This window comes from Oncorhynchus tshawytscha, linkage group LG01, assembly GCF_018296145.1.
Source record: "Oncorhynchus tshawytscha isolate Ot180627B linkage group LG01, Otsh_v2.0, whole genome shotgun sequence".
NCBI classification, from domain to species: domain Eukaryota; kingdom Metazoa; phylum Chordata; class Actinopteri; order Salmoniformes; family Salmonidae; genus Oncorhynchus; species Oncorhynchus tshawytscha.
In genome coordinates, this window is record NC_056429.1 from 13,325,167 (window position 1) to 13,344,402 (window position 19,236).

General features: G+C 43.9%; 1 protein-coding gene and 1 long non-coding RNA gene across 2 annotated transcripts; both read right to left on the reverse strand.

Moving 5' to 3' along the window:
* Positions 1-6,870: 6,870 nt before the first annotated feature.
* On the reverse strand, positions 6,871-9,111 carry LOC112256978. The gene is made up of 3 exons (XR_002954556.2): positions 8,762-9,111; positions 8,359-8,653; positions 6,871-7,988 (listed from the first exon to the last, which is right to left on the reverse strand). It is a non-coding gene; the product is annotated as an uncharacterized LOC112256978 (long non-coding RNA).
* Positions 9,112-9,882: 771 nt separating this feature from the next.
* On the reverse strand, positions 9,883-18,280 carry LOC112259812. Its single transcript, XM_024434494.1, has 2 exons — positions 18,164-18,280; positions 9,883-10,722 (listed from the first exon to the last, which is right to left on the reverse strand). Exons 1-2 carry the CDS (start codon positions 18,248-18,250, stop codon positions 9,883-9,885), a joined length of 927 nt encoding a protein of 308 aa, XP_024290262.1. The 5' UTR covers positions 18,251-18,280.
* Between the last annotated feature and the right edge of the window lie 956 nt (positions 18,281-19,236).

Below are 19,236 nucleotides of genomic sequence, written 5' to 3' on the forward strand. Positions count from 1 at the left end.
TTGGGGTTAAGTGCTTTGCTCAATGCCGGTTGGTTAATCATGAAAGCATTGTCTTTGTTGTAATTATTCAGACAGAGAAACGTTCTTTGGCATGAGCAAGGATAGTCACACAATCCCACAACAACTATCCATTGGTGTGGCTGCTGGTCAGGCCATCGATGGGGGAGAAAAGATGAGTGAGTTGTTGACCTTTTGCATGTTGTACACCAAGCTTTAGTTGATCCCCAGAGCACAGTGGTGTCAATATCACACCTCTTAAACTGGCTCAACATAATGTTGACATGTGGCATTAAGGAGTGAAATAAATCCCCAAATAAATGTAGCCTTCCATCATCCAATAGTGAGAAATCCCTTCGTTTGACTGACCAGAAGGATAAACCAGAATGTGCACTCTAACATGCACTCTAACGTGCATTCTATTGCCTAATGTTTCAGGTGGTTTCAGCCAGATACATACTCAAGACACAAATGTTTTTGTGTCTTGAGTATGTTTCTAGGCTGCCAGGCTGCCAGCAATTATCTAGGCTGCCAGTTGACCAACTTCTTAATAAGCAAGGGCGAAAAATAAACTAACCCTGAACTTTGAACTGAATCAAGTATGTCTGGATATACAGCTACTGTATTTGTGTAAATCCTTTGAAATCGGGGAAAATATTGATGTCAAACAATGCATTTTGAAATGAAAATTTTCTTCTGCTAAAATAAGAGCAACAGGAAAATACACCAAGCCATCATGGAGAGACGATTACTAGGCCAACTTCTTCAATGGCTTTGACAGCATAGTTGTGTCCATGTTGTAACCCATTAGAGGCATTTGCCAATCCCAAATCAATTCCTAGCCCTCTATGCACTTGTGGAAATCTAGCATAGACAAAAGAGACTGGATTATTTGTCTTCCGTATCCCATTAGGTACTTCAGATCGAATTTTCAGATCAGATTCTTTATCAAATCAAATTTTATTTGTCACATACACATGGTTAGCAGATGTTAATGCGAGTGTAGCGAAATGCTTGTGCTTCTAGTTCCGACAATGCAGTAATAACGAACAAGTAATCTAACTAACAATTCCAAAAAAACTACTGTCTTATACACAGTGTAAGGGGATAAAGAATATGTACATAAGTATATATGAATGAGTGATGGTACAGAGCAGCATAGGCAAGATGCAGTAGATGGTATCGAGTACAGTATATACATATGAGATGAGTATGTAAACAAAGTGGCATAGTTAAAGTGGCTAGTGATACATGTATTACATAAGGATGCAGTCGATGATATAGAGTACAGTATATACGTATGCATATGAGATGAATAATGTAGGGTAAGTAACATTATATAAGGTAGCATTGTTTAAAGTGGCTAGTGATATATTTACATCATTTCCCATCAATTCCCATTATTAAAGTGGCTGGAGTTGAGTCAGTGTCATTGACAGTGTGTTGGCAGCAGCCACTCAATGTTAGTGGTGGCTGTTTAACAGTCTGATGGCCTTGAGATAGAAGCTGTTTTTCAGTCTCTCGGTCCCAGCTTTGATGCACCTGTACTGACCTCGCCTTCTGGATGACAGCGGGGTGAACAGGCAGTGGCTCGGGTGGTTGATGTCCTTGATGATCTTTATGGCCTTCCTGTAGCATCGGGTGGTGTAGGTGTCCTGGAGGGCAGGTAGTTTGCCCCCGGTGATGCGTTGTGCAGACCTCACTACCCTCTGGAGAGCCTTACGGTTGAGGGCGGTGCAGTTGCCATACCAGGCGGTGATACAGCCCGCCAGGATGCTCTCGATTGTGCATCTGTATAAGTTTGTGAGTGCTTTTGGTGACAAGCCGAATTTCTTCAGCCTCCTGAGGTTGAAGAGGCGCTGCTGCGCCTTCTTCACGATGCTGTCTGTGTGAGTGGACCAATTCAGTTTGTCTGTGATGTGTATGCCGAGGAACTTAAAACTTGCTACCCTCTCCACTACTGTTCCATCGATGTGGATAGGGGGTGTTCCCTCTGCTGTTTCTTGAAGTCCACAATCATCTCCTTAGTTTTGTTGACATTGAGTGTGAGGTTATTTTCCTGACACCACACTCCGAGGGCCCTCACCTCCTCCCTGTAGGCCGTCTCGTCATTGTTGGTAATCAAGCCTACCACTGTTGTGTCGTCCGCAAACTTGATGATTGAGTTGGAGGCGTGCGTGGCCACGCAGTCGTGGGTGAACAGGGAGTACAGGAGAGGGCTCAGAACGCACCCTTGTGGGGCCCCAGTGTTGAGGATCAACGGGGAGGAGATGTTGTTGCCTACCCTCACCACCTGGGGGCGGCCCGTCAGGAAGTCCAGTACCCAGTTGCACAGGGCGGGGTCGAGACCCAGGGTCTCGAGCTTGATGACGAGCTTGGAGGGTACTATGGTGTTGAATGCCGAGCTGTAGTCGATGAACAGCATTCTCACATAGGTATTCCTCTTGTCCAGATGGGTTAGGGCAGTGTGCAGTGTGGTTGAGATTGCATCGTCTGTGGACCTATATGGGCGGTAAGCAAATTGGAGTGGGTCTAGGGTGTCAGGTAGGGTGGAGGTGATATGGTCCTTGACTAGTCTCTCAAAGCACTTCATGATGACGGATGTGAGTGCTACGGGGCGGTAGTCGTTTAGCTCAGTTACCTTAGCTTTCTTGGGAACAGGAACAATGGTGGCCCTCTTGAAGCATGTGGGAACAGCAGACTGGTATAGGGATTGATTGAATATGTCCGTAAACACACCGGCCAGCTGGTCTGCACATGCTCTGAGGGCGCGGCTGGGGATGCCGTCTGGGCCTGCAGCCTTGCGAGGGTTAACACGTTTAAATGTCTTACTCACCTCGGCTGCAGTGAAGGAGAGACCGCATGTTTTCGTTGCAGGCCGTGTCAGTGGCACTGTATTGTCCTCAAAGCGGGCAAAAAGTTATTTAGTCTGCCTGGGAGCAAGACATCCTGGTCCGTGACTGGGCTGGATTTCTTCCTGTAGTCCGTGATTGACTGTAGACCCTGCCACATGCCTCTTGTGTCTGAGCCGTTGAATTGAGATTCTACTTTGTCTCTGTACTGACGCTTAGCTTGTTTGATAGCCTTGCGGAGGGAATAGCTGCACAGTTTGTATTCAGTCATGTTACCAGACACCTTGCCCTGATTAAAAGCAGTGGTTCGCACTTTCAGTTTCACACGAATGCTGCCATCAATCCACGGTTTCTGGTTAGGGAATGTTTTAATCGTTGCTATGGGAACGACATCTTCAACGCACGTTCTAATGAACTCGCACACCGAATCAGCGTATTCGTCAATGTTGTTATCTGACGCGATACGAAACATCTCCCAGTCCACGTGATGGAAGCAGTCTTGGAGTGTGGAGTCAGCTTGGTCGGACCAGCGTTGGACAGACCTCAGCGTGGGAGCCTCTTGTTTTAGTTTCTGTCTGTAGTTTCTGTCGGGATCAACAAAATGGAGTCGTGGTCAGCTTTTCCGAAAGGGGGGCGGGGCAGGGCCTTATATGCGTCGCGGAAGTTAGAGTAACAATGATCCAAGGTCTTTCCACCCCTGGTTGCGCAATCGATATGCTGATAAAATTTAGGGAGTCTTGTTTTCAGATTAGCCTTGTTAAAATCCCCAGCTACAATGAATGCAGCCTCCGGATAAATTGTTTCCAGTTTGCAGAGAGTTAAATAAAGTTCGTTCAGAGCCATCGATGTGTCTGCTTGGGGGGATATATACGGCTGTGATTATAATCGAAGAGAATTCTCTTGGTAGATAATGCGGTCTACATTTGATTGTGAGGAATTCTAAATCAGGTGAACAGAAGGATTTGAGTTCCTGTATGTTTCTCTCATCACACCATGTCACGTTGGCCATAAGGCATATGCCCCCGCCCCTCTTCTTACCAGAAAGATGTTTGTTTCTGTCGGCGCGATGCGTGGAGAAACCCGTTGGCTGCACCGCTTCGGATAGCGTCCCTCCAGTGAGCCATGTTTCCGTGAAGCAAAGAACGTTACAGTCTCTTATGTCCCTCTGGAATGCTACCCTTGCTCGGATTTCATCAACCTTGTTGTCAAGAGACTGGACATTGGCAAGAAGAATGCTAGGGAGTGGTGCACGGTGTGCCCGTCTCCGGAGTCTGACCAGAAGACCGCCTCGTTTCCCTCTCTTTCGGAGTCGTTTTTTTGGGTCGCTGCATAGGATCCACTCCGTTGTCCTGTTTGTAAGGCAGAACACAGGATCCGCGTCGCGAAAAACATATTCTTGGTCGTACTGATGGTGAGTTGACGCTGATCTTATATTCAGTAGTTCTTCTCGACTGTATGTAATGAAACCTAAGATGACCTGGGGTACTAATGTAAGAAATAACACGTAAAAAAACAAAAAACTGCATAGTTTCCTAGGAACGCGAAGGGAGGCGGCCATCTCTGTCGGCGCCGGAAGTTACTCAATATTGTCCTCAATATGTCATGTTAAATGATGTGCATACTTTTAGAGAAATGTATAGTTTTCAGTGATTAGTCATCAGGGTTCCAGTGTGGCTTACCTGGCAGAGCACAGTGCTTGCAATGCCAGGGTTGCGGATTTGATTCCCACAGGGGACTAGTACGAAAATGTATGCAGTCACTACTTACTGTAAGTCGCTCTGGATAAGAGGGTCTGCTTAATGACTCAAACATAAATGTATTCTCTTGTCATTTAAGATGTTCTCTTTGGACTTTCTGAATGCTGAGATAAAGTGGTGAGGTGGATTTTCTGTCTTCAGAAATCAAATTAAAGGTCTTATCCTCATATGGGCGTAGGAAAGATACAGGCCTACAGCATTGAGCACTTTATCTGATGAGAATTTATTTAGTCTATACCGCTATCTTTAGTTTGACATAATTGTCACAACTTCTACCGAAGTTGGTCCCTCTCCTGGTTCGGGCGGCGTTTCTAGCCATCGCTGATCCTCTTTTCATTTTCCCTTGGTTTTGTTTTGTCTTGTATCACACCTGGTTCCAATCCCATCAATTAGATGTTGTGTATTTAACCCTCTGTTCCCCCTCATGTCCTTGTCTGTGATTGTTTGTTTGTAAGTTATGTGCAAGATATGTTCTGGTGTGCGACGGGTTTTCTACCCACTTGTATTCTTTTGCATATTTTGGTTTTCTGAGTTTTTGAGCACTTATTAAACTGCTCCGTTTATACCAAGTTCGATCTCCTGCGCCTGATTACCCTGCCACCAGCACGCACCCCCCTTACAATAATACACGATCCTAAAGCACATTCTACTTTTAAATTAGCCTGGAGGTTAGAGAGGTGGACCAGTAACCAGACAGTTGCTGGTTCAAATCCCAGGTCTGACAGGAAATAAGGGGGTATCTGGTATCTGAGAGATAAGAAAAATACCATCTGGTATCTTGCCCTTGCCATCCTCACCACCATACTGGCTTCCACAGGGGAGCAAACCCCAGGACCTCCATAAATTGTCACCTTCATTAGATGCTCTGCAGTCTGGGGCTGTTTCATGAGCGACCAAAGTGTTCATATTTGGTATAATTACTTCACAAATGAGACAGGCCCCCAACCATGAGAGAAATACTCTACCCTGCAATAACATCCTCCATTAGTTCCACTCTGTCTACTTTCCAGCTGGATTGCGATGAGGGTCTATATCTCATGATTGTGGCAGAAGAGTCCAAACTGGAACTGGTACAGCTCCCGGATTGGTTTGCTTACAAACAATATTGTGGACACCTGCATATCCCTCAACGATGTACGTGAGAGGTACCAAATCACTTAGACTACAAAGAGGTGGGCAATGTCAATATCAAAGAGTGTGTGATATATTTGAAATTCTTTATTCAACGGTTCCTAACATTTTCTTAGTGTCCGGTGCTTTGTCCAATTTCAGCACTGTGGTGCTGTCCTCAAATGCTGCCTAGTCTCTACAGGGTTCAAACCATTTCAGAACAGTGGCACTGTCCACCAATGCATAGTCAGTTTACTAAAGGGACTTTAATTCCCTCAACTACTCAGCCAAACCTGCTTTATAATACATTCACTTAAATTATCCCATTGCAGAAGCATTATGAATAACATTTACCCCTATGTTTCATCCCTATCCATCAACTTTTTGTATTTCCTGCATAGTCATCAGCAGATTATTTGCTTATGGGGGCCTCTGCATCAGACAGACAAAGCAGTGTGTTGCTACTGGTTGGACGGTTAAAGACAGGGACAAGGAAAAACCTGGGAGCAGCGGGCTGCACGTGTCTGTTATTAAAACAAGCAAGGCACAACAAACGCTCCCATCTGTTGTTTCCAGTCCTGTAAAGGACTTTAGTAAAAAATCTTTGAAGTACTACTTAAGTCTGTACTTTATTTTACTATTTATATTTTTGACAACATTTACTTTTACTACATTTCTAAAGAAAATGATGTACTTTTTACTCCATACATTTTCACTTACACCCAAAAGTACTCTTTACATTTTGAATGGTTAGCAGGACAGGAAAATGGTCCAATTACCACACTTATCAAGAGAACATCCCTGGTCATCCCTACTGCCTCTGATCTGGCGGACTCACTAAACATAAACGCTTTGTTGTAAATTATTATCTAAGTGTTGGGAGTGTGCTGCTGGCTATCCGTAAATGGACAACAACAAAAAACAAGACAATTGTGCTGTCTCGTTTGCTTAATATAAGGAATTTGAAATTAATCATAAATGTACTATTGATACTTTAGCAGTGGTGGAAAGAGTACTGTAAAATCCATTCAAGTAGAAGTACTGTTACTTTAATGAAATTGTAATCAAGTAGAAGTAAAAGTACTGGTGTAAAAAACTACTCAAGTAAAAGTAAAAAGTACCACATTTAAAAAGTACTCAGAGTAAAGGTTACTAAGTTACTAAAATAATTTGCTATTTCAATTTTGATGGTTATTTTTATTATCCTTTTACAAGAATGTGAAAAGGGTGTGGCAAATGTTCCATAAACACCAGAAAATAACCAACAAGATAAGATCCAGCACAGCTGATTTAATATAAAATCTTCAACTTCCCATACACAAATGTTCAAAAGAATGTTCAAAAGGCACATTTTTAGTGGCACTACCTATCGAACACTTAACTCACTTCACTTCTCTGAATTTGCCTTTCAGTTTCAGTATGAGATGATTTTCTAAGTTAATGTCACGGATCCCTCCTGAACATTCATCATGCACACCTGTCCTCTATTCCCACTGATTAGTATTTGTGTTGATGTGCCCTTTGATTTCCATGGTCTTGTCGATTATTGTTCCCATGTCCGTTGGTGGTGTGAGTACCTATGCGTTGGTGCAGCTGTTAAGCTGTGTGCTATATATATTGTGTGTTACGGGTATCGTCCCGTGTCGGTCAATGAGGTTTACCCTCGCTCTTTTGTTTCCGTACAGCCCAGTGTTTTTGTGTACGTGTTTGTTTTGGGTGTATTAAAAACCCCTATTGTGTATTCCTGAGCCTGTCTCCAAAATCCTTTATACCAGCGTGACAGTTAATTTAGTCTATCCTGGCTCGCTTGGAGTGAAGAGTAGTCCAGCACAGCTAAAAAGATGCTCACAGGCGGCAGAAGCAGGCAGGCCTGTGTTGAGTTTGAGTGACAACTTCTATATGTGGCGACAGGCAGCCTAGTAGTTAGGGCATTGGACTTGTAACCAAAAGGTTGCAAGATCAAATCCCCGAGCTGATAAGGAAAAAACCTGTCGTTCTGCCCCTGAATAAGGCAGTTAACCCACTGTTCCAAAGCCGTCATTGAAAATAATAATTTGTTCTTAACTGACTTGCCTAGTTATATAAAGGTGCGGTAAGAAATGAAGTAAACCCATTTTGTCCAATGGACTAGCAAGATATCCATCCAGCTCCCATGCATCTTCTGACCATTTCCCCTGTGCCTTCTAATCCTCTTCATCAGATGAATGCTGCCTTAGATGCTCAGTCTCGTCCTGTGTGATTGTTTCACGATAATTCTTCAGGGACGCCATACCTGTACATTGGAAACAAAACAACATTCACATATTCAGTGTTTCAGCAAACTCTGTATGTGGCTGGCAACACAATCATATTATTGACATTGCAGTGGCTCTAACAAAGACTTCAACACTTGTTATTCTCATATACTGAGATTGATTCGAATTGCTCAAATACATTCAGACCTAACAAATTCTCTAATGAGGCGAGTCCATGTCTGGCTGTACCCAGACATAGTTATATGCAAAGGTCCAGCACCTGTAACACAACTTAAATAATGAAGAAAAAAAACATAACAAAAAACAATTCAAGAAAAGACTCAAAGACCAACATATATCATCATATGGACAATGAGGTTCAAACCTTTTGGAGTAAAGAAATCATACCGGCTGTGATGACATCAGCTTTGTCAGTCCAAGACGTACAGCAGTAATAAGCTGTGACTCCTCCATCATTTCTCCAAAGCACTTTTGGAGACCGTTCTGAATGGCTCTGATAAGTGGTAGGCACATTTGGAAAGATGCTTCCAGCCTTTGAAGTTTTGTTTTTAGTAAGAAGATCACTAGCAGCAGCCACCCCATATGAGTGTTGGTCTCCGACTGTAGAATGTTCAAAGCGGAGACCAAAGGCTTCATCACTTCGCAGTACTCATTTAAGAAGAACATTTCTGCCGGGCTCAGCCTGAAAGAGAAGGTAAATGGAATATCTCTTAGAATTCTAACATTTCATGGACAATAAATATTACTGTAATAGGAAAACATTACATTGATTCAAAGAAATGCTACTCACATTTTCACTTCTAATTCTTCACACACATTTCTTACGGCATCCTCCCCCTTCTCTTGTATGGTACGTGTGATCCTCTCCACAGTCAGGTAAGTTGAGTTCCAACGTGTTTGATTTGGCTGGATCAACTGCAGTTTGCACTCATTCTCTACAACTTCAGCAGCTAAGGTTGACCGTTTTATTCCACATGGCATTTGGCAAAAGACCACCTGCACAACCTTTTGTAGCCATCACTATTTGTTTCTGCCGACGAAGAATCTGTTGCAATGAGGTTCAGCAGGTGACATGCAAATCAAATCAAATGTATTTATATAGCCCTTCGTACATCAGCTGATATCTCAAAGTGCTGTACAGAAACCCAGCCTAAAACCCCAAACAGCAAGCAATGAAGGTGTTGAAGCACGTTGGCTAGGAAAAACTCCCTAGAAAGGCCAAAGCCTAGGAAAAAACCTTGAGAGGAATCAGGCTATGAGGGGTGGCCAGTCCTCTTCTGGCTGTGCCAGGTAGAGATTATAACAGAACATGGCCAAGATGTTCAAAATGTTCATAAATGACCAGCATGGTCAAATAATAATAATCACAGTAGTTGTCGAGGGTGCAGCAAGTTAGCACATCAGGAGTAAATGTCAGTTGGCTTTTCATAGCCGATTATTAAAAGTATCTCTACCACTCCTGCTGTCTCTAGAGAGTTGAAAACAGCAGGTCTGGGACAGGTAGCACGTCCGGTGAACAGGTCAGGATTCCATAGCCGCAGGCAGAACAGTTGAAACTGGAGCAGCAGCACGGCCAGGTGGACTGGGGACAGCAAGGAGTCATCATGCCAGGTAGTCCTGAGGCATGGTCCTAGGGCTCAGGTCCTCAGAGAGAGAGAGAGAGAGAGAGAGAAAGAAAGAAAGAGAGAAAGACAGAATTAGAGAGTGCATACTTAAATTCACACAGGACACTGGATAAGACAGGAGAAGTACTCCAGATATAACAAACTGATATAACAAACTGACCCTAGCCCCCCGACACAAACTACTGCAGCATAAATATTGGAGGCTGAGACAGGAGGGGTCCGGAGACACTGTGGCCCCATCCAATGATACCCCCCGGACAGGGCTAACACCACTAGAGGGATATCTTCAACCACCAACTTCCCATCCTGAAGGCCGAGTATAGCCCACAAAGATCTCCGCCACGGCACAACCCAAGGGGGTGGCGCCAACCCATGCACACCGTTGATGCTGAGGGAGTTGATATTCTAGGTCACTATCATCTTCCAAGATGGAATAGGTGTCTTGGTATTCAACCTGCTCTGCTGGCTCTTCAGCATCTAAGTCTCGGTCTACTGACTGGACTGCTGGCTCTCCAAAAACATTGAATGCTTTGATGAAGTTTGATCCACTGTCTGTTGTGGTTCTTATCACTTTCCCCCTGATCCTGTATGCACAATGGATGTCATCGAGGGCACCTACAAGCACATCAAATTTGTGGGAACCTCTCAATCTCTTGCAAGCGAGTGCAGCAGAACGTCTCACCAGAGTTTCTTCATCTATCCAGTGACATGTGACCCCTATGCAACTCCTGTGATGAGCTGTCCAACAATCAGTGGTGGTGGCAACATAATTTACCCTGCCAAGGTGTGCCATAACTGTCTTCTTCATGTGATTGGCAGCTTCATGTATTCTTGAACTAAAAGTAGGTCTGGAGATGACTTTGCATTGAGGATGCAGGGTGGTTACCAACTCTTCAAAAGCTGGTTGTATGACCACAGAGAATGGCTGTTGGCCCTCACAGATCAAATTAATGACAAGCTTGTCAACGTTTACCTGTGAGACGCACCTAGCTCCTCCCATTGCCATCATTTCAGACATCTTTGCTCGCTTGCAAGTTGAAGAGGTGTTTGATAGTTCCGTGGTTTGTTTGTTTGTGGTTGCAGAGGTGAGGATATTGTAGTTTGTCGTCTTTAATGGATGTTTCCTCTGTGGACAAAATGATTGCATCAATCTGGGCAAAATGTATATAGCCTGACCAGCTTGCTTTTATACAAAATAACTTGAATCAGCACATAAAGTGCAATCTGTAAGTATTTGGGCAATGACAACATTTTTGTTTTGGCTCTGTGGTCCAGCACATTGGATTTTAAAATATACAATACCAACGGGGTTAAAGTGCAGATCATATCAAATGAACCATTTAGAGATTACAGCATGTTTTGAATAATGCCACTGTCCAGATACATACGGATGTTGGAATATTGTTCTTTCTTTTCCCCAGTTATAAAAACTACAGTTTAACCAAACATGATTTTTGGCTATTATTCGAAACTCAGTGATCCAACCAGATATAGCTAGGTAATAGGCATGCAAAAAAAGATAATGCACATACCTAAAAATCCCAGGTCTCAAAATTATGTATTTCTTTTATCTTCACAAGTTCTTTCATTTCACTTTTAGCTATCCACAACAACTTACATTGTTTCCAAGATGGTGTAGCAGTTCAGATGTTTTTTTCTTGTCGTGTCCCGTGTATATATCTTTTTTTCACACTCATATATATTTATTTCGATTTTTAACCTCAGTTTCAACATACTCTCTTGTATCCCGACACACCCAATGTGGTATGGATCTTCTATTTTCTATACCTTAGAACCGGAACCCCCAAAATAAGCTAGTCATCTAACTAGCTATTAGCCAGTTAGCCACTGCTAGCGGTCATCAGCTAACCTTAGCCTGGTCAACTCCTGCCAGTCTGTACAGGGCGATTCAACCCAAAGCATACCAGACTGCCTCTTCTCCACATCTCTGGTTTCCTACCGCAAGCTCTGAACATTTTCACCTGGATTATCGCAGCTAGCTAGCTACTATCCGAGTGGCTACCCCCTGGCTAACGTCTCTGTCCCGAAGCAAGCACCAGGCCTGGACCTCTTTTACTGCCGGCATGGAGCCCCGCCAATTCCACCATGACTGGTCTACCGACGTAATCCGCCCGAGTGGTTTCAACAAGCTCCTCCGTCACGACGTGCCCTGAAGGCCCATTCGCTAGCCTGCTATCCGCGGCCTGCTAGCTGTCTAGAGAATATCGGACTGTTAGCTAAAGAGGACAATCAGCCAATTTCTTGGGCTACAATACCTATTTTTCCAATTGGCCTGGACCCTTTTACTGCCTACACAGAGCCCTTCTAATCCAACACGACTGGTCTGCCTTACGTAACCCTCCAAGAGGGCTACAACAGACATTCCGTCGTGACGTCCCCCCTAAGGCCCTTCTGCTAGCCCCGGCCCGCTAACTGTCTGAATCGCCGTGTCTCCAGTTCGCCTAGCCTCCCACTGGTACCTATGATCACTCGACTATGCATGCCTCTCCCTAATGTCAATATGTCTTGTCCATTGCCATTGGTTAGTGATTATTGTCTTATTTCCCTGTAGAGACTCCAGCCCTGCTCAATATGCCTTAGCTAACCCTTTTGTTTCTCCTCCCACACATGTGGTGACCTCACCTGGTCTAAATTATGTCTCTAGAGACAAAACCTCTCTCATCGTCACTCAATGCCTAGGTTTACCTCCACTGTATTCACATCCTACCATATCCTTGTCTGTACATTATGCCTTGAATCTATTCTTCCACGCCCAGAAACCTCTTCCTTTTACTCTCTGCTCCAAACGCACTAGTCGACCAGTTCTCATTGCCTTTAGCCGCACCCTTATCCTACTCCTCCTCTGTTCCTCTGGTGATGTAGAGGTTAATCCAGGCCCTGCAGTGCCTAGCTCCCCTCCCATTCCCCAGGCGCTCACATTTGTTGACTTCAGTAACCGTAAAAGCTGTGGTTTCATGCATGTTAACATTAGAAGCCTCCTCCCTAAGTTTGTTTTACTCATTGCTTTAGCACACTCTACCAACAAGGATGTCCTAGCCGTGTCTGAATCCTGGCTTAGGAAGGCCACCAAAAATCCTGAAATTTCCATCCCTAACTATAACATTTTCCGACAAGATAAAACTGCCAAAGGGGGTGGAGTTGCAATCTACTGCAGTGATAGCCTGCAGAGTTCTGTCATACTATCCAGGTCTGTGCCCAAACAATTCAACAGCCCTGCACCCCCCACAGCAACTTGCCCAAACCTCCCCCATTTCTCCTTTACCCAAATACAGATAGCTGATGTTCTGAAAGAGTTGCAAAATCTGGACCCCCACAAATCAGCCGGGCTAGACAATCTGGACCCTCTCTTTCTATAATTTTCCGCTGAAATTGTTGCAAACCTTATTACTAGCCTGTTCAACCACTCTTTCGTATCGTCTGAGATCCCCAAAGATTGGACAGCTGTCACGGTCATCCCCCTCTTCAAAGGGGGAGACATTCTAGATCCAAACTGTTACAGACCAATATCTATCCTACCCTGCCTTTCTTAGATCTTTGAAAGCCAAGTTAACAAACAGATCACCGACCATTTCAAATCCCACCGTACCGTCTCCGCTATGCAATCTGGTTTCGAGCTGGTCATGGGTGCACCTTAGCCACGCTCAAGGTCGTAAATGATATCATAACCGCCATCGATAAAAGACAATACTGTGCAGCAGTCTTCATCGACATGGCCAAGGCTTCCAACTCTGTCAAATCACCACATTCTTATCGGCAGACTCAACAGCCTTGGTTTCTCAAATGACTGCCTCGCTTGGTTCACCAACTACTTCTCAGACAGAGTTCAGTGTGTCAAATCGGAGGGCCTGTTGCCCGGACCCCTGGCAGTCTCTATGGAGGTGCTGCAGGGTTCAATTCTCGAACCGACTCTTTTCTCTGTATACATCAATGATGTCGCTCTTTTTTAATTTTTTAAATTTATTTTACCTTTATTTAACCAGGTAGGCAAGTTGAGAACAAGTTCTCATTTACAATTGCGACCTGGCCAAGATAAAGCAAAGAAGTTCGACAGATACAACGACACATAGTTACACATGGAGTAAAACAAACATACAGTCAATAATACAGTATAAACAAGTCTATATACAATGTGACCAAATGAGGTGAGAAGGGAGGTAAAGGCAAAAAAGGCCATGGTGGCAAAGTAAATACAATATAGCAAGTAAAACACTGGAATGGTAGTTTTGCAATGGAAGATTGTGCAAAGTAGAAATAAAAATAATGGGGTGCAAAGGAGCAAAATAAATAAATAAAATACAGTTGGGAAAGAGGTAGTTGTTTGGGCTAAATTATAGGTGGGCTATGTACAGGTGCAGTAATCTGTGAGCTGCTCTGACAGTTGGTGCTTAAAGCTAGTGAGGGAGATAAGTGTTTCCAGTTTCAGAGATTTTTGTAGTTCGTTCCAGTCATTGGCAGCAGAGAACTGGAAGGAGAGGCGGCCAAAGAAAGAATTGGTTTTGGGGGTGACTAGAGAGATATAACTGCTGGAGCGTGTGCTACAGGTGGGAGATGCTATGGTGACCAGCGAGCTGAGATAAGGGGGGACTTTACCTAGCAGGGTCTTGTAGATGACATGGAGCCAGTGGGTTTGGCGACGAGTATGAAGCGAGGGCCAGCCAACGAGAGCGTACAGGTCGCAATGGTGGGTAGTATATGGGGCTTTGGTGACAAAACGGATTGCACTGTGATAGACTGCATCCAATTTGTTGAGTAGGGTATTGGAGGCTATTTTGTAAATGACATCGCCAAAGTCGAGGATTGGTAGGATGATCAGTTTTACAAGGGTGTGTTTGGCAGCATGAGTGAAGGATGCTTTGTTGCGAAATAGGAAGCCAATTCTAGATTTAACTTTGGATTGGAGATGTTTGATATGGGTCTGGAAGGAGAGTTTACAGTCTAACCAGACACCTAAGTATTTGTAGTTGTCCACGTATTCTAAGTCAGAGCCGTCCAGAGTAGTGATGTTGGACAGGCGGGTAGGTGCAGGTAGCGATCGGTTGAAGAGCATGCATTTAGTTTTACTTGTATTTAAGAGCAATTGGAGGCCACGGAAGGAGAGTTGTATGGCATTGAAGCTTTCCTGGAGGGTTGTTAACACAGTGTCCAAAGAAGGGCCGGAAGTATACAGAATGGTGTCGTCTGCGTAGAGGTGGATCAGAGACTCACCAGCAGCAAGAGCGACCTCATTGATGTATACAGAGAAGAGAGTCGGTCCAAGAATTGAACCCTGTGGCACCCCCATAGAGACTGCCAGAGGTCCGGACAGCAGACCCTCCGATTTGACACACTGAACTCTATCAGAGAAGTAGTTGGTGAACCAGGCGAGGCAATCATTTGAGAAACCAAGGCTGTCGAGTCTGCCGATGAGGATGTGGTGATTGACAGAGTCGAAAGCCTTGGCCAGATCAATGAATACGGCTGCACAGTAATGTTTCTTATCGATGGCGGTTAAGATATCGTTTAGGACCTTGAGCGTGGCTGAGGTGCACCCATGACCAGCTCTGAAACCAGATTGCATAGCAGAGAGGGTATGGTGAGATTCGAAATGGTCGGTAATCTGTTTGTTGACTTGGCTTTCGAAGACCTTAGAAAGGCACGGTAGGATAGATATAGGTCTGTAGCAGTTTGGGTCAAGAGTGTCCCCCCCTTTGAAGAGGGGGATGACCGCAGCTGCTTTCCAATCTTTGGGAATCTCAGACGACACGAAAGAGAGGTTGAACAGGCTAGTAATAGGGGTGGCAACAATTTCGGCAGATAATTTTAGAAAGGGTCCAGAAAGGGTCCAGATTGTCTAGCCCGGCTGATTTGTAGGGGTCCAGATTTTGCAGCTCTTTCAGAACATCAGCTGAATGGATTTGGGAGAAGGAGAAATGGGGAAGGCTTGGGCGAGTTGCTGTTGGGGTGCAGTGCTGTTGACCGGGGTAGGAGTAGCCAGGTGGAAAGCATGGCCAGCCGTAGAAAAATGCTTATTGAAATTCTCAATTATGGTGGATTTATCAGTGGTGACAGTGTTTCCTATCTTCAGTGCAGTGGGCAGCTGGGAGGAGGTGTTCTTATTCTCCATGGACTTTACAGTGTCCCAGAACTTTTTGAGTTAGTGTTGCAGGAAGCAAATTTCTGCTTGAAAAAGCTAGCCTTGGCTTTTCTAACTGCCTGTGTATAATGGTTTCTAGCTTCCCTGAACAGCTGCATATCACGGGGGCTATTCGATGCTAATGCAGAACGCCATAGGATGTTTTTGTGTTGGTTAAGGGCAGTCAGGTCTGGGGAGAACCAAGGGCTATATCTGTTCCTGGTTCTAAATTTCTTGAATGGGGCATGTTTATTTAAGATGGTTAGGAAGGCATTTAAAAAAAAAATCCAGACATCCTCTACTGACGGGATGAGATCAATATCCTTCCAGGATACCCCGGCCAGGTCGATTAGAAAGGCCTGCTCGCAGAAGTGTTTCAGGGAGCGTTTTACAGTGATGAGTGGAGGTCGTTTGACCGCTGACCCATTACAGATGCAGGCAATGAGGCAATGATCGCTGAGATCTTGGTTGAAGACAGCAGAGGTGTATTTAGAGGGGAAGTTGGTTAGGATGATATCTATGCTGCTGGTGACTCTCTGATCCGCCTCTACGCAGACGCCACCATTCTGTATGCTTCTGGCCCTTCTTTGAACACTGTGTTAACTAACCTCCAGACGATCTTCAATGCCATACAACTCTCCTTCCGTGGCCTCCAACTGCTCTTAAATGCTAGAAAACTAAATGCATGCTATTCAACCGATTGCTGCCTGCACCTGCCCACCCGTCCAGCATCAATACTTTCAACGGTTCTGACTTAGAATATGTGGACAACTACAAATACCTAGGTGTCTAGTTAGACTGTAAACTATCCTTCCAGACTCACATTAAGCATCTCCAATCCACAATTAAATCTAGAATTGGCTTCCTATTTCGCAACAAAGCATCCTTCACTCATGCTGCCAACATACCCTCGTAAAACTGACCATCCTACCGATCCTTGACTTCGGTGATGTAATTTATAAAATAGCTTCCCACAGTCTACTCAGTAAATTGGATGCAGTCTGTCACATTGCCATCCGTTTTGTCACCAAAGCCCTATATACTACCCACCACTGCGACCTGTATGCTTTTGTTGGCTGGCCCTCGCTTCATATTCGTCGCCAAACCCATTGGCTCCAGGTCATCTATAAGTCTTTGCTAGGTAAAGCCCCACCTTATCTCAGCTCACTGGTCACCATAGCATCACACACCCATAGCACGCCACCAGCAGGTATATCTCACTGGTCACCACCAAAGCCAATTCCTCCTTTGGCCACCTTTCTTTCCAGTTCTCTGCTGCCAATGACTGGAACAAATGTCAAAAATCACTGAAGCTGGAGACTCATATCTCCCTCACTAACTTTAAGCATCAGCTGTCAGAGCAGCTCACAGATCATTGCACCTGTACATAGCTGTAACGGCAGATCTCCTCTTCTTCTGAAGAGGAGTAAGGATCGGACCAAGATGCAGCGTGGTAAGTGTTCATGACGATTTATTAAAAACGAACTGAACACTGAAATACAAAACAATAAACAATGTGAGGAAAACCGAAACAGTACCGTGTGGTGACAAACACTCACACGGAAACAAACACCCACAACTCAAAAGTGAAACCCAGGCTACCTAAGTATGATTCTCAATCAGAGACAACTAACGACACCTGCCTCTGATTGAGAACCATACTAGGTCGAAACAGAAACCAAACATAGAAAACAAACATAGAAGGCCCACCTCAACTCATGCCCTGACCATACTAAATGAAGACAAAACAAAGGAAATAAAGGTCAGAACGTGACAATAGCCCATCTGTAAATAGCCCATCCAACTACCTCATCCCCATATTGTTTTAAAAAAATTTTTGCTCCTTTGCACCTCAGTATCTCTACTTGCACATTCATCTTCTGCACATCTATGACTCCAGTGTTTAATTGCTAAATTGTAATTACTTCGCCACTATGGCCTATTTATTGCCTTACCTCCCTAATCTTACCTCATTTGCACACACTGTATATAGATTTTTTTATATTGTGTAGACTGTACAGCTGTAAGTTAGTTTATTCCATGTGTAACTCTATGTTGTTGTTTGTGTCACACTGCTTTGCTTTATCTTGGCCAGGTCACAGTTGTAAATCAGAACTTGTTCTCAACTGGCCTACCAGGTTAAATAAAGGAGAAATAAAATAAAAACATTATGGGGATGGCTAGCTACTAGCCACCATAATGTCAATGCGGTAGTATCCCGCACTACAGCTTGTAGTTCCTTCAGCTGTGTAAAGATGTTGATCAGGGTTAGCTTCTAACTAGCTAGCAACAGAATGAGCTAGCTAACGTTAGCATTATGCAACAGATTGAATGCACCTGGCTAGTAGCAACAATTTGTTAGCTACATTACATAGCCTACACAACAAACGCCATTCATGGCGACAAAATATATTTCTAACTTTACTTTTCGTACCATTAATTTACATGTTTCCTCAAGTCTGACGGAGTTTTTGTAGGCAGCCACCTCCACCATCTTTGGTAAGCAGAGTTTACATTTCATAATTACACTGTCTCCTCTTCTCTGCTTGAAGCTGAAGTATTCTTTTAGATGTGGCCAGGGACTTCCTTCCTCATGGTCTTCAGAAGATCCTGCCACTGTCTGTGTGTGTCTGTATTGTCTCCTGAACCTGCTCAATCTCGTTAGGCTCCATTTATTTTTCAAGTTGATTAGGAAACCTTTTTTTCATGGCATGTAGATTTAAAAAAATTACTGTTACAAAATCCTGCTACCGATCATCATTTGTTTACATACACAGCTGTGATTGGGCGTTTTGGCGCGATGCGTGAAATTGAATTGTATTGGTCCATCTGGTCATGTAACTTGTCACTGACAAACAAGTGCACAATTTGTATGTGCTTGCCATGATGTTTATAATTTTTCTAGAATCTAGATTGTACTCTGTAACGTACGGTTTTGAAAATGTACTTAAGTACTTTACTTCATTCAAAAAGTACTTATTAAGTAAAAGTACAGCCTTGAAAAATACCAAAAAAAGTACAAGTACACAGAAAAGCTACTCAATTACAGGAACGTGAGTAGTTGTAATTCGTTACTTTACACCCCTGTACTTAAGTATATTTAAGACCAAATACTTTTAGACTTTTACTCAAGTAGTATTTTACTGAGTGACTTTTACTTTTACTCAAGTATGACAATTGGGTACTTTTTCCACAACTGGAACTGACAGAAGACCCCATGGTGGTGGCCATGTGCTGACTGACCAGCAGGAGTGGTGTACATGATGAGTGCCAGGAATGACATACGGCTGTCTGAAATAAAGCAGGCCATTGAGGAGAACAATAACACTTGTCATCCAGCAGCCTACCAACAATCGCCCCTCCTTTTGAAGAGGCACAAGGTATCTATGAAATACCTTTACCTAGTGCCTTTTGAGAGAAACAACGACAGGCCGAGTATGTTCAGGTACAGCACTATATACTGCATTACCTTTACTATTAATGCACATGCTACTTCACAATATCATA